Genomic DNA, 16,480 nt, shown 5'->3' on the forward strand with positions numbered 1-16,480 from the left:
TCTATGCTCTGGTGCCCGGTGCTGCAGCCTCTTCAGTTTGGTTCCTACCAAACTGTATCCTGCATACCTTTTTAAAGCGGTTTAAACTGAAGGCTTTTATTCTGAAGTGACTATTACTTCCCTGACCTCAACCTGCCATGACCATGTAACCATACAAAAGGTTTAGTCACACTGTAACCTGGTTATGTAGATACTCAGCTGCATCATCCTGAAGCCTTCCACTCATGTTCAGTCATTACCATGCAATAAAACAGTGTTGTTCCAGTTGTGGTGGAAATTGTGTGACACCAGAATTGTGATGTAGATACAGTACGTGCTAATAACTGAGGAGGGAGAAATGTTCAGTCTTCATCTGTCTGCTCGTTACTGAGCTCGCTTGGTGAAGCCGCCCCATGTCAAGCCATGCATGTATTTGCCCTTGTGTTGGGGTGAACCCATACACCACGGTGTCATTAAAGAGCCATTTGCTGTTGGAAGGGCAGATGATTAAAGTGTACTTCAGATGGCCTACAACGCATTGCACTCTGGGAAGCCTCCGGTAATCCATATCCCAAGTCACTGCGACCTAACTGGCTCTGCAAGGCCCAGTTAAGAACTCAATCCCCTCTCATTAATGGAGGTAATGACTGTGATCAATCTAAAGTTGGTATGGGCGAGCCAGACCTGACAGCAGAGAGTAGGAGGAGGGAGAGAGAGATTGAGGCCAGGTAGAAGAAAAGGGAGGATTAGGAAATAGAAGAAAGACGAGTTAAATGAAGGCGAAGCTGGAAGAGGAGGTGGACTCAAGCAGGCAAGGCTGAGAAGGGAGAGGAGGAAGGGAGGGGACGCAGGAAGGTGAGAGGACAGATAGCATTAAAAGAAAGTAATCGAGTATGTGACACAATTAAAGAGAGAAATCGAGAGTCTGGGAGTGGAAACGGGAACAAAGACGAAGAGAATGGAGAGGAAAGGAGCTGTGGACAGGAGCTGCGACCCTCGAAGACAGGACACCACCTCGTTTCCTTTCCTCCGGTCGTACCTGGGCCTCCCGCCGTCCCCTGAGGTTTGCTGTGACGTGCTCTGGAATCCATCCACTCCACTCAGGCTCAGACAATCACAGCTCCTCACAGGACTGATTACCGTTCTCAATGAAGCTAGATTAGGCTCTTTAATTAAAATGATTGTGCCTTATTATACGCTGTCACAACTTAAAGGACACAAATCCCTCATGGCTCTTGAGTTCTGTCAAATTTCATTCAGCGCCTGTGATTTTTGTTTTTTTGTTCCTCCTCTCTTGTCACTTTTCAAAGTGAGTAAATGAGACGAGTCGTGGTTGAATATTCTGAGAATAAAAAATTGATCAGGTGAATAATATACAGCCACAAATAAGTGTGCAGCGGCGCTTGCAACCTGATTTTTTCTGACATTTTCTCAGATATTGGACTCGTTGACTTGAATTCCCGCTGATTTATATCTTCCCAGTTTCATCTGAAGGCAAATGATCCGCGTCTAATTTCCGCCGCCGACATATCTGCATGTGAAATGAGAACATTTGCGGCGCGGCGCAGGTACGGAGCCAATCTCCCAGATTCGCTGCCCGCGTGGACGTGTGTCCGTGAGGGCTTTTTCCAACCCAGCGCCCATGTGTGCACACGCAGGCACAGAAGCAGCGGTTGGGGTGAGGGCGGGTGAGGAGCCCGTGGGGGGGTGGGGGGGCTGCCTCCCTGCAGCTTGCTCTATTGTACAGCTGCTGTCAGTGCTGGCATGGCTCCCCTGACAATCTGCTCTTTAATAGCTAATATCAGGGTACATTTCCTCAGGCACTGGACTGGAACTGAGAGATGGCGGCCGGTGCTGTGGGCATTTTCCCCCTCTCTTCGCCTTTTTCCTGCTCCCCGTCTCCCGGGCGCTGTGGTGTGAGGACGCACAGATGTGCGAGCGCGGCTGCTGACTCATCCGGCCGCCGCGCGATTCCACGCGTCCACCGCGGCTTCATTGCTCCTCAACCGCGCACTCATGTTCTTTGCACGTCGACTTAAACTGCTCTGAGCAAAATGAACTTGTGAAACCTGAATAAATAGCTTCACTCCACATCGAATTCATTACAATACATCGTGTGAACGTGCTCCTGCAAATCAAGCTCGATCTTCGCTTGCATCCTAATCGTGTGAATTCAGACCTTTTCAGAACTTATGACCATTAGTTCTACTGACTCAAAGTGATTTTAAATGATCAGCAGCATAAATTTACTCCCCAGGGTTCACTTGACTTATTAAATCAAGGGGGAACTGATTTTAGATGCCAGAGTGTGTTTCCAGGTCCTGAGGGAAATGTGGTATAAAAGGAAGAGAAATGAGTGGAATAAATAGGACAGTGGTTCTGGTTCTGCTGCATCAATCTTCATATATTTTAAAATCATCCACGGTGAGTTTGACATTGTCATTAGGCTTTAGAGGAAACGCAGTTAGTGTGTAGTCAAACTCCCCATCACCCCCCGGCCCTCACATTTCAGCTGTGAGACGAACTATTACAGAAAGACGCGTCGGAGTCAGAAACAAGATGTGAAGCAGGACCGCAGGAAGTGCTTTTACAGGAGCAAAGGCAGCGGATGCTGTAAATGTTTTACAGTGTACACAATACACAACAAAGCCCCAGCAGTAAATGATGCCACCAGGTGGATTTATGGCGCCTGAATAATCAACCATGTTTGGCTGTTTACGTCACGGCCACTTTCTGCTTGGGAATAAACTGATTCCTGAGTAAAATGAGCCTTTTAGAGCGAATCCAACCCAGTGAAGGCTCCTCTACAAAGGCCAGCGAGGCTCCACCTCCCCGCTGCTCGCACCCCCCACGACCACAGCTTTTCCCTGAGCTCGGCTTTTCATTAGCATGGGTTTGGTGCCACTGATATACCGTTACTACACTTCAGCCGTGCAGATAATGCAGCATTTATTCGGCTCAACAATTAATTCTCCTGACACCTAAGCACATTAATATTCATCACCCAGTGCCGCCCCTGCACACGGGAGATGCAATGGTGAGATCCTGCTTTCTCTCAGGGCGCTCCATGAATAATATCCTCTGGCCCCTGTGTGACTGCCTGGTGTTTAGGGTCTTTAAGGTCTCTATCTGTATAAAGGCTCGGGCCTGGACTCTAGTGATGGTTACTCACAGGCGCAGTGAACAGCTAGCATACGGACACACACCTTATAGATAGAATGCCTTTATTAGTCCCACAGCGAGGAAATTCCCACCAGCAGCCATGGGAATAGGCTAATAGATCGGTTTTCCGGGGGTGTGGAGGCCTAGAACCTCTAATCGGATGCACTTTAAAGCCTCAATTTTCTATAATTTCCCATTTAAGCATCTTTTCAGGTTGGTAAACCTTCTTAGCTAAATTCAGCCTGACATCTTTGGAAACTCTGAGACCTTGAATATAAACTTCTAGGGCTTCACTTGGTTGACGATTGGCTGAACAGTTGAGTTCGTTCAGAGCGATCAGACGCATGCGACGCGTGCGACTTGTCAGCGCGTTCTCTGACTGCTCTGATTCATTCATTCTGTGGCTTCGAGCAGACTCCTAATCCTCCCCAAACTTACTCTGACTTACCTTTTCACTGGCTCTAATTATTATGGCTTTCTGTACATGATGGCTGGAAAAGTGCACCGCTAATAAAAGCATTAGAGAGCTTTGCTACATTTAAAAAGGGATTTTGAGTCAGTTCTTCCTTTTTCTGATTTAAATCTCTGTCACAGATAAAATATTATGGACTGTCTGAGGCATCAGGATGCAGATGTGATATGTGGTGCTGCTCTGTGCATATAACAGCATGAGTTGAATTATATTATGTGGTATTTTCAGTCAAGCCTGTCTTAAAACAACACTCACACTCTCCCTCGATTAGTTTAGGAGGTAAATATTGTGAAGTTTGCACTTGCTTTGAAAAACTTATTAATCAAATGGCTTCAGGTCATGATGTCATCATTTAAACAGTCTTTAATTATACAAATATTAATCATACAACTGAATATTAATTAAATCAAGCTGTTCTACATTTATAAATATGTTTTTATTTCATAACTAATTATTTCTTTTGGCCATTGTTTGTTTCACTAAGGTCGAGCACTAAGGTCTGAATGCAGACTCGGCCAATCACACAACTGGTTCTGCTCCGTTTGTTGTGACTGATTAAACAGTTTGTGATGACAAGTGCAATAATAAAATAAACCATAATTGGGGAAAATGATCGTGTGAAACAAATACAGACTTTTGAGCGTGAGCTTGTGGAAAGTGAAAGCCACTGGAATGAAAGCAACAAAAGACCTCCAATAAACTGTTATTGTGAAAAGAAGCAGAAAATAATACATCATGGTGATGAACTGGCTTTTAAATGTCTATTACTTCGCAATCTTTTGTTTCTGAAGACGAAAATGAAAATCAAGCCTGAATAAAAACACTCTGAGCAGCGTTTAGTTTCTCCCTAAACATTCTTTTGTTTATATTCATTAGAGTTACACTGGAAATAAGAATGTTTTGCAATTGATCTTGCTCGTTAATTTCCGAGTCTTGGATGTCTACAGTTCCCACAGCTCCTGAACACCCCACAGTTTATGGCCTTAGACGATGAGTGCAGAAGAATAATTGGGGAACACAGTGTTGTAAAATCACAATTTAGAGCCCAGGTGCAGTACGAGAACAGGACCCAGGTCCGAGCTTCAGATTCTGTACTTTACACAGATCCAGAACCAGCTCCAGGAGACACGGCAGCCTGCAAGATGGCAGCCAGACTTTGTATTACATCACTTTACCAAATCCCCCTTACGGTAAATGTCGACGAAGTGCAGCGTGGATTAGCTCAGGGGAAGCTTCTGTGCAAATTGCTCCACTTAACCGTTTGACATTTGTGTAGCAGCTTAGTAACTCAGTGGGATGCGAGACAGGCCCCTGCCAGGCGTAAAGCTCTTAATACGACATAAAGACTAACACATGACCCGTGTTTGGTAACGTAAATACATAAAGTACTTCATAATACCACATTGTGCCTCTAATCTAAAAAAACCCTGAAGAGCATTGTTAATATTCATGAGCGAACGCGTGAGGACTCAAGCTGCTGCATCTCACGCGTTAAATGGCAGCTTCCTCACCTCGAGCGCCCGCGAGGTGCGAGGAGGTCGGACTCGGCAGAGAGGCCCAGCTCCACGTCGGGCTCCAGAAATGTGCTCCTCATTTAAATGTGGAACCTTGGAAGGAGCCGGTGGAGGTGAAATGGATCCCAGAGCGGGTCGGCTCAATGTGTTTCCTTTTAAAGTGCGTCTATTGTTACGGTTAACGGGGAGGACTCCCAGCGGCCAACTCCATGACATAATAACAGGCAGCTTAAAGCACATTACAGCGGAGGAGCAGACGTCATCCTCCTCGGAGGCAACGTGGACGTCTGCTGATAAAATCATTTACAATCTGCACTTGGTTTCTGTCATCGCTGGAAGATTCACTTAGTGTTTGTTTACTTTTTCACATGTTTCTTTCCGCAGACATCTGGCTCAGATGACGGATCCGAGCGGCCTCTTGGCTGCAGCGCGGTGAATATACGTATGGTTTCACACCGTAATTACGCCGGATCATTTCAAGCGGTCGGCGCTCAGGTTCGATAAGTGAGCGCACGCGTTTGGATGGAAGACGTCGCCATGTTTCAGGTGAACACTGTGCAGCAACAGCTTCCACACGGGGCCGATCGATGCACGAGGAGCGAGGATTGTCGCATTATCGCTTCTGTTCGACTGTTGGACACGAACTCGGCGGATTCTGAAGTTTTACTGGCACTCAGACTGAAAACAGTCCTGCAACAGTGAGACGGTGCAAACTCACTCGTGAGACGGTGAAATATAAACCAGACAGAGCGGCTTAATGTGTTTGGAAGCGATTCAGACGCCGAAACATGATTATAACACAGATGCAGTTATAAAAATAACATGAGAGTTGATTTAACAACCCTGGACACTTATTGCAGTATCAGTCATTTATTATACGGGAAAGATCGCGACCTCAGTATAAACTACACTGAGGGCCTCCGGTGGAGACACTGACTCAGTCTCGTTCTGTAGGAATCACTTGGAGCAAGAACCTTCTCTCTTTTCAACACGTGCCTTTCAATAATGGTAAAATGTGAGTGTGGCTGAGAGGAGCATTAAATGACTTATCACATACAGAAGACACTTCACCCTGTGGGTCACTGGGCCTGCTGGTTGTTTGGTTGCTCCATAACTGACGCCTTCCTGGCTTTAACACTTGCTTTATGCTGCACACCAAAGGTTTTTACCTCCTCCAAACCTGATGCTGTCGCTCCTGTGATTCCAGCAACGCAATCAAGCTGAATCTCGCAGCAGAATAACAGCAGCTCTGCATGCATTCGCTTCGCTCTGACCCAGTTGACTCAGCCACGCTCACCACTGTGTGCAGCCAGACGGGCCCTCTGGCTTCTACTGGACTCACACTATGGACCCTACCACTGGTGGAGCGCCACTGATCCACGGCCTCCTGCAGGTTCTGATCCAGATTCTGCTTCATCGGAGACTCGGGCGGCGCCACGTCAGAGCGCAGCTGGCCGCCGTGTTTACCCCGACTGAAGCGTGTGCTGTGACTCCAGGCTGCTGCAGCATGACGGCTGCATACCAGACCGCTTTGTCAGAGCTCTGCAGACACTCAGCGCATTGGAGCCACGCTAACGTTCAGCTGCAGATAAGCTGGAGAAGCTGAGAAGCTGCATATAACGTCGCTGCCTGATTTGTCACCAGACCTCATGCAGTTGTTTCACGCTCTGTGACCCACTGCATTCCCCCTGATCATCTAGTATGAATTAACTACAGTACTGCAGTTCATATGAATACTATTAAAATGAAGGTGAAGCGTTTATCGTAGAGGTCGTGACGGAGCCTCATGGCCGACCAGCACAGCATTTGGCATCAGTGTGACTTTTGTTGGACCTTTGGACAGAACAGCCCTGTTTCCTCGCTGGAGCTGTCTGTTTTCACACTGTGTCATTCTTTCCCTTGTCTGACACTGCTCTCTTTAAATAAGTAATGTATGCACAGGCGTATCCAACTATCTGCAAACCGGCCAGCGCGTGGTTGATATGATCATCACTGGGCGCATCCAGCTCCCAAATTGATGACATGCTGCGTGCAGCAGACGCAACAGCCCAAAAAGTGGGAGTCTGTGGGTGCGGCACTGATTCCGATCAGATGAGCGGCGGCGGCCGCGTGTCGGAGGGAAACACAAACCTTTCCTGTCGGTGCCGTCGGGGATCTGCGAGGTGCTGAGGCCCTTGGCGACGTCCTGGTTGGCGGTTTCCCTGGTGACCGCTGAGCCTTTGAGCTTACTCTTTGGAGTGTCCAGAGCTTTTAGCTTCTTGGCGTGTTTGGTCCCCTTGTAGTGGGCCAAGGCCTGGCTCTGTGAGGAGAACAAATAACAAGCTCGATTTAACGCTGGAGAAGCTGCCGAGCGCCGAGCCAGGCTGGAATGAAGGATAGAACTCAAAGAGCACAGTCGGAGTCAATGAAGCAGGATAAACATAATTAGCAGAGGACGCTTGATACTGTGTCTTGTACTGCATCATAAAAGTGTTAATATTTAATTTTGCTGCTGCCAGTTAAAAAAAAATCCCTCTTATTTTGAAATGATTAATGCACCAGGTCATTGTTCCTGCACTAATTTAAGCACTCTGGCTGTAATGAAGAAACTACTTCTACTACTTCAGAAGCTGTTTGCTATCCTTTCACATGTACTCTGTGTAGTTCTGTTAATGTTAAAGTTAAGGTTTTGGGCCAAATCAGCTCAGCGTTTCGGACGTCGTTCCTGGTTCCTGCGAGTGAGGAGCTGTCATGGTTTTACACTGGCTGCTCAGGTTATAAAGAGGCATAATGAAATAAGCATTACATCTCAATATGGAGCTCATTTCATCCCAGTATTAATAATAATACCTGAATCGGATGATTAGGAGGCGGCTCTGACCCGTGATGCTTAATTCATGCAGCGTGGCTCTGGTTCAAAGTCGCCTCACGTAACCGCTCCAAGATTCACCTTCAACACATTCATGGCGGCGCAGAGGAGCGGGACATATGCAGAGACTTTGAGCTGTCCTTGTTTACCTCTGCAGACCTCCCGGCACAGCCCGCTGTGGCACGAAGGGAGGCATCAGGAGGGATGTAATTGCCTCTTGGAATAAATAAGTGCATCCACCACACTTCCCCTGAAGACGCGTGTGAGCGTCTTTATTTACAGGCCACAGCGGGGGGCTCCACTAAAGACTGCTGGGACACGGAGGCCGCTCTATGTCAGCGTGGAGGCAAAACAACCATCACGCATCCTTTTGTTCCTTTCCAATAATTAGAGCCTTTTATTCTACAATCACACACTAAGGCTCTTGTGGCAATTTGTTTACAATCTATATTACTTGAACTGATCTAATTTACTTACAGTATTGATTGTGGACCTAATTATGATGTTAATAATGTAAAGACGTGTTAATAAAAGCAGAGGAGTTTCATTATGAGCGAAATAAACATTAGTAAATCAATATGGGTGTGAAAGTGATAAACTGGTGCATTTCTTTCAGAACTCACACGTTGTTCTGACACAATCTGTTTATATTTATCGGCCTCCAGGTGAAAGAGGCATAAGTTATTTTTCGACACTAGACGGGTGATAAAGACGGATGTTTGACGGGACTACGGCAATAATTCATATTTCATTAGAGCAATGAAGTGGAAGAATTGCCTCGACCACGAGTCTGACACACGCCTGATTAAAACCAGGAAGGAAATCATTTGTTTCCCGTCCAGTTGCTCTGAGGAGCATGGTTGTCGGTGGCTGGATTTAAAGACGCAGACGCTCATGAACAAGGAGCTTTGGAAACTTTTCTGTTCAGTTTGCAGGTGAGATCAGTGAAATCCGCTTATCTCATTTTGAGAAAGAAGCCAGAATTATCACCCATCAAAGCAGCAAACAGGTGAAGACGTTCTTTTCTGGCTTTAAATTACATGGGAACAAATGACTAGATTATAACTGATGGATACTTGGACTCTAGGCATTGTACAATCCTCACTTACTGCTTATTTCACTTCTGGTCAGATGCTAAGCTGCGTTTCAAAGCCATGTACTTGTACAAACCTACAGTAATATAAAGTTAAATCTAATCTTATCTAGATCTCAACCCGGCGGCGCGGGTGCATGTGAGCAATTTGTAGAGCTGGATCCCAAACATCTTCCTATTCGTGGAAAAGTAATGATAATTTAATTTCCACAAATGTCTGAAGGAACCGCATGTCACATATTGAAAGAGAAACTCCAAATGTTCGCTTTAAATGATTTATTTTTTTACAAATGTGGAAAGTCCCTGAAAAGCCCTGAAAAATCATGTTTGAAAATCAAATTACAACATCGCGCTCGTGGGGAGGAGGAAAGTTTAGATACCAACATGGAGGCGAGGGGGGAGTCTGGGGACACGATGTTCTGGTCTCTAATTCAATTTAAATAAGACTATGACCACTTTCTTCCATAAACAGAGTCAGTCAGAGCAGAAGCGGAGCTCGACACAGCACGCAGCGCTGCAGCTGTTTGTTTTCTGCTGCTCAGACGGCTCCCACAAGCCGTCCAACAAGCCTTAATTAATTTATTATCCAAATAAAATCACCTCCCCAGTCCAACATTGATGTAACGGAGGGCAAACACGCTTAAATCTCAGTCTCCGCTGGAGTCGTCTCCCTCTTGTGTGTGTTTATGCACCACTCTTAGGCAGCCTCATCATTGGAGGAGCTGCACACACGCACGGAGGCCTGAGGCCCGAGGCTCAGCGGAGATTCAGGTGCAACGCCGAGCATCCTGGAAGCAGCCGCACCTCAATAGGAATCCTGCTACGTCTGGTGCGAACGACGCCTAAAGCGGAGTCACACATGTTTAACAGCTTCCTGCAGCTTCTTGTGGAGTAACTTTTTATTTTTGTACAATAATTCCTCATGAATCGTGTGCGTGTGTTTAGCTGTTGAGCACAGATTCTGTGTTGGTTTTGTCGTCAACATCACCTCCTCCGCACGCTCACATCAGCAATTTCTCCCTCATTGACTCCCGACCACAACTCTTTAACTATGCGGTGATAATTAAAAACAGACTCCGCGTCTGTGATATCGCGTCTCCTCTCACTCACATCATGAATTGCCCCATGATTCAGTCAAACATCACACCGTGTTCTGCAGAGGTGAACTTTGCACACTGCGACTCACACCCAGGTTAGAAGGGAATAAATGAAGTGACAACAGCAGCGACGACTCCTCCAACATGAAGAGGCAGCTGTCAGAGCTCCTCTGTGTGGGACCCTGTGAGGACCTGGCAACCCCTCCACCCTGTGAGGACCTGGCAACCCCTCCACCCTGTGAGGATCAGCGGTTCAGGAGAAAAGGTGGTGGAAATGACAACAAGGTGCTCGGCTAAACAGGAATGAAGCTGCAGTAACTACAGTGGAACTAATTACAGGCTTAAATCATCCAAAGCGTCTAATAAAGCAGACGCTCGTCGCCCGGTTCACAGACGAGCCACAGGTCCCGCTTCCCTTCTTCTCTGCGGCCCAAACGACAGCTTCACATTATGATAATCTGCCCCCGGAGCAGATTAAGGTATTAAGAGCCTCTCCTGCTGCAGCTGAGGTCTAAATGAAGGAGAATAGCAGCACCCTGTGTGCATTTCCATCAGCTCGGCCTCAGCTGATTGACAGGTAGACACAGCCTCTGTCTCGCTAATGAAATATTAAAGGGATCTGATGGACGGTAAATATATGCTCCCATTTCCATGTGTGCTGTGTGATCGCCTCGTCCTGAGTAATCAGCGCATTCAGCGCAGGGAATGGATTGATTACTGTTTTAATGGCAGTGCGGTGGCGCCGCTATTTAGGGTTGCCACTGATTTAACAACACGCGGCTCCGGCAGTGATTTCCTCTTTACATTTTCTGATTACTTTGAAAGTGATATGGAAATTAGAAGGGAGGAAAAACAAAACCTCGCTTGTCCATTAGACTCAGTGAGTGAGTGATGCAGTTCATCACATTGTTTTGTGAGTGAAGTCAGCTTCTATTCAAACACTGGCCACTTTATTATGTGTCTGTACAGTGAACTCAATCAATCAGCTGCTTCTTACACATTAATACGCTGGTACACAGGTTATTTATACTCTGCATGTCTTTGCACTTATTGAAGACTTTGCTCGGAGCGTGTGTCCATTTGTTTTGTGTAAATGATGCATGAGTCCTCATCGTTCCCATTTTATTTGAGGGTGAAAAGTCCAGAACTTTATTAGCTTCTATTAACCTCATCTCACTCTGAGGCCCAGGGAGCCGCAGCCTGTGTGATGTCAGTATTAAAAACCTTCACCTGAAAGTTTGGATTTACAGCGACGTTAAACTTCTTTGTTGATGATATAAATAACAGCGGGCTTCATTAAGACTCACACACACACTGTCACCTGCAGCCATTCTGTCCCACTGAATCTGCTCTCAGCGTCTCTCTCACACTTTAATAGAGACAGAGCTGCATTTGCAGTCCCGGTGACTGTATCGCTGCCTCCAACGGGCTCTGCTCACTGTCAGACCAAGGCTGCTGGCTGTCGTCAGCGCTCTCCTCGGCCCTGGACGCGTCCCTTTAACCCCAGCGTTTCTGAAGGAGCCTCATCTGTGGGTTATGGTTTGGTTCATGTTTCACTGTGAAGAGCGGGTGCGACTGTCAGACCTGATGCTCTGGTGTCGTGTTCCCACAGTGGGTCCACCTCCACACGGCTCTAAACCCTCAGTAACTGCTCCTCTCTCACACACTGTAGATGTTTGGTTTCTCACTTCTCTCTGGCAACTCAAACCTCGCAGTGGCAGCGAACAATGTGTGATTCCTGCTAACCTTTTGTGTGATTCACAGCTCTTGGCTCGACTCAAATCTTCCTGTGACTCACCTGTTTTAGGTTTTTGTCCTGTCACTAAAAAAGGAAGAAAATAACTACTAGCGACGCATAAATATATTTTGCTGGTGAGCTGCTGACAAATCGTTAGAACTCTGTTACTAGTATAAACTATCATTGAGTACAAATCATGAACCACTAAATTTAGCACCACTTTTAACAGGAAGCAAAGTCGGTGCTGAATGGACCTTTAGCAAATGAAACCAACAGGTTGTAGTTGCTGCAGCAGATGAGAGACTAAGAAAAACGACATTAGCTTTAAGTATTTCAAGTATTTGCTCATCAGGTGGATTAAATAAGCAGCATCTGCACAGGCAGCAGCAGACGCCGGCTCTGACCTGCTGCCACTGTGGCTAAATGCACTTCTGCACATGTTGTGCTGTTTTGTACACAGATCTATGGTCACGGGTGACACGGTGTCATCCAGCGCTCGGATGCTGCTCTTCCTGTTTGCTTCCTCCGTGCATCGCTGGCGAGGCCATTTGTGACTTCTGACTCCCTTCCTCTTGAAAGGAGAACGCGCTCACCTGTGAGTTGAACCTCAGCTGGCAGACACTGCAGGAGACGTGCTTCCTTTTGGCAGTGGGTGGGAGGCCGAGGGTGTGATGGAGGACAGCTTTCTGCACCGGGTCCATCTGGAGGATGGAGAGAGGCTAATTAAACCAGTGCTAAAGCCGACCTGTAAATCATGCTCCTCTCCCTCATCGCTCGCTGGGCTTTAAAGTGAAAACAGGCTGCCTGGAGCTTTCTGGAGAGCCAGACATCCGTCTATCCCTTCGGCCGCAGACATCAATATACGGTATATAATGTCGAGAATGAATTAACCCTTTGTTTATCTGACAGATACAGCAGAAACCGTTTAATCATTTAATGCATGTTCATGTAATGGCCACAGGCATAATTCCAACACGGACACCACCGGTGGCGTGTTATCTTTTATTGTAGCATCAGCCGTTCTCTAGAAACTTAACACTAATTCTAATGTAGCTGGTTAATAGCGCTCACAGAACGTAATAGAAATGAGCTGTGCAGCTGTGAAAGTGTTTGACATCTTTTCTGCCCCGTTCTCGCCCCCTCCCCCCGGTTGTCATCACTTTGAGGTAACTGAACGCCTTAACGTGAACGTCTTCAGTCCTGTCATCCTCCATAACTTTGTGCTTGAGTCAGAGATTCTTGTGCTACACAGTATATGAGCCAAGATCAGTGCAGTCATGCGACGCCATTGCCCAGAGTTCATATTTTGTAAATTGCGCTGTTTAAGACATTGATGTATGTTGGACTAACACTGCTCACTGCAGACAAGTCGTAACCAGCTGCACGGCACCGTTCAGAACCTCACCTCGGGCTCCAACTTCCACTTCAGCATCAACTTCTGACCTCACAGTCGTCCATTGCTGCAACATCTGGTTGCGCTCTTTGTTCTGCAGAACGCCTCTTGATGCACTGAATGGAGCCCGTCCTCGGCACACGTTGACTTGGTTATGGCATAAACGGCTCAGGTAAATCAGGAGCTAATTCAGTTCTGACTCCTCCGTGACCCGCGAGAGCGAAGCAACACGCACAAACATGAGCCGAACGGAAAACTGCTGCGTCTGAATGCACTTCTGCTGCACGGGAACACGTGGGATCGAGGTCTAGTGATGCGACCACGCACGGGAAGTCGAATCCTCTTCTGATGAAGCAACCGATCACAGACTTTTCTCAGCCTGATACGTCTCTCTCCTTCCAAAATGAGCAAATTCTTGGAAGGAGAGAAAGGGAGAAAGACACCTCCAGTGCTGGTTTTTGACCTTAAAGAAATCTCCAACCAGACAACGAGAATTGAAGATCCATTATTAATTAATATTTGTATGTAACTCTAGACAATAACCCCAGCTAAGACCTCTTCCTTTATTTATTTATGATGGAGGAGCTCCAGGTCCTTATTCGCCAGGGGCTGCTGCAGCTCCCTCCCACCCTGCCTCCCACCCTGCCTCCCTCCCTCCCACCCTGCCTCCCTCCCTCCCACCCTGCCTCCCACCCTGCTTCCACCCTGCCTCCCTGCCTCCCACCCTGCACCCACCCTGCTCCCACCCTGCCTCCCTGCCTCCCATCCTGCCTCCCTCTCTCCCATCCTGCCTCCCTGCCTCCCACCCTGCCTCCCACCCTGCCTCCCATTCTCCCTCCCACCCTGCCTCCCATCCTCCCTCCCATCCTCCCTCCCACCCTGCTCCCACCCTGCCTCCCTCCCTCCCACCCTGCCTCCCACCCTGCCTTCCATTCTCCCTCCCACCCTGCTCCCACCCTGCCTCCCATCCTCCCTCCCACCCTGCCTCCCACCCTCCCACCCTGCCTCTCACAGCCGTGGAGCTGTTGTTCTCTGTACTCTACTACTGTATATCTGCTCTCTGGCATCTGCTGAAGGGCCACGACATGGAATCAGCCTCATTGTTCTTTACAGAGAGCCCAGAACACGCATAAACAAAAGGCAAAGCAGCGGTGGGGCGTTTCCGCGCCGGCGCTCTACTGCACGCTGCCGTGAGGGAACCAACAAACACATCTGCCTCCCTGACAAAAAGAGACTCTGCAGGCGCCGCTTGGCTGGGGAGGGTGGAAAGGTGCCGGCCGGCGCTGTGTGGGAGGATTAATCCACCTTGACAATCATGCTGCAGAGGCCGGTCACAATGATGTTACACTGATGCTTTCTGTGAAGGCTCTTTGGCCAAAACACAGCTCTGTTCTGTGGAGTCTCAGGAGCATGACCGTGCAGAAGAAGAATGGATTTCACGAAAAAGTAAAAAAAGGATGTAGCACTAAACATCTAAACCAGAAACAGTAAACATCTAGAAATGTATGTCATTTATTCTCCTTTATGCGTTCATCAGAGGCTTTACTGAAGGTATTATGGCTTTGGCCAAGCACTGAGCATGAAACGACTTCAAAAGGAGCGAAACAGGAAGGCAACTAATCAGGTGCAGGTGACAGAGATGTCTGGAACGCAACGACAGCCTAGCAACAAAGACAATGTGACACAGCGGCTGAGATCCGCTGTGTATTTACACTGCGACTCAATGAGCAGCAGCTGGGCAAGCAGGTGATGGGGTCAGGTAATCTCTGGAGGAGGCAGAGTCATCGAGGGGCTACGAGGGGCCAGGAGGCGCAAAACAAAGAAGATGAAAGAGGATGTTCAGGACAGAAACCCGGTCCAAATGGAAGCGACACGCATCCCTCGGGGGTTCACTGGCACAAAATGACCTCACTCAGAGGGACAACACTCACTGAGGCCGGGACAGACTTCGTTAAGGCCCAGTGGAAAGAAGCTGGAACTGATTGTATAAACAGTGGTCCTTTGAGAGGGCTACAAGCAGGATGTGTTGAGAAAACATGACAAGGTTTGAGATGGAAACGGACCCGAGTTCAGACCTGGAGCCAACAAGTCCGGCCTTAAAACTGATGCTCAATAATTTGTGTAAGCTTTCCCTCGTTGCTCCTCGGTGGCAGCTATAAACCTTTAACTCAGACAACTGCAGGTCTGACGGAGCACAATTAAACCATTAGACGGATTCAGGGGGAAAGACAGGTTTCATCTGCGGTGGAGTGAAGCTGTGACGTGCTCAGACTGAAGGAAAGAATTAGAGCCAGACATAGTGCTGATTTATGGTATTGTATTGTAATAGGCTGCTGCAGGTACACAAGGGTACGAGCTCCTAAGACGCCTCCGACTGCCTGCTGCAGCATCGGCTGCCTGAAATGAGCTTTTCTGGGGTGGATGTGTGATTGCTCCCCAGTAAAGTGACAAGTTCTCAATTTCCTGAGCCAACATTAATGCACTTTGGTTTTCTAGTCAAAAATCACAACAGAGTAATATGACGTGACCCAGCAGAGCAGAGCCGAGAACGCAGGCGACAGGTTGCACGGAGCTGCAGTCAGACGTAAATGGAGCCTTCACACCCGCCTTAAACCTAAAGGCTAATTTCCTCAGACTGATGTTTATTGGTGGTTGGCAGCTTTTAAGTGCTCTGCGTCTGGACGGGGGTGAGCTCCACCTTCTGTCGCTGTTCCTTTCTGGTCTGCACCTGCTTTTTTCTGGGAAACTGAATTTTCACCAGCTGATTCTTCATACCACTTCCTTGTTTCCAACTGACAGCGTCCGACTTTGGCCAAATCAGTGCAGATGACGCTAGGCGTTAATTGCTCATCTCGTTGTTCCAGTTTCATGGTCTTCAGCGTTTCGAGCATCGTCTCCCTCTGGTTTAGGGTTGTTTCTAGAATGACAGGAGACCTGGTGCCCACGGTGGTCAGGTGTCAGGCCGCGTGGCGACGGCTCAACACCGCGCTGCTTCCTGTCTGCTGGACGTGTAATTACATGGGGTGCATCAGTCCCTGTTGTGCACACAGTGAATAGCTTGCTGTGTCTGAGTCTAAGAGTGAAAGTATAACAGACATGTAGTGGATGCGTCGCACTCAGGGAGCATTTGCTTTTCAGTTAGAGTAACTTATCCACAGGCGCAGAGAAACCAGACCAGCACACG

At 47.8% G+C, this 16,480-nt stretch overlaps 1 protein-coding gene across 2 annotated transcripts in view; it reads right to left on the reverse strand.

The window, feature by feature from the left end:
• The window catches only part of znf385d (zinc finger protein 385D), a 43,512-nt gene that overhangs the window by 8,845 nt on the left and 18,187 nt on the right, over positions 1-16,480 (reverse strand). For both annotated transcript variants that reach the window (XM_041067751.2, XM_029128858.3), the window contains exons 3-4: positions 12,497-12,604; positions 7,258-7,426 (exon numbers count right to left, since the gene is read on the reverse strand). In XM_041067751.2, the coding sequence (XP_040923685.1) occupies positions 7,258-7,426; positions 12,497-12,604 (277 nt within the window). The remainder of the gene's footprint in view (positions 1-7,257; positions 7,427-12,496; positions 12,605-16,480) is intronic.

The sequence above is a fragment of the Betta splendens genome, chromosome 16, assembly GCF_900634795.4.
Source record: "Betta splendens chromosome 16, fBetSpl5.4, whole genome shotgun sequence".
Classification (NCBI taxonomy): Eukaryota; Metazoa; Chordata; class Actinopteri; order Anabantiformes; family Osphronemidae; genus Betta; species Betta splendens.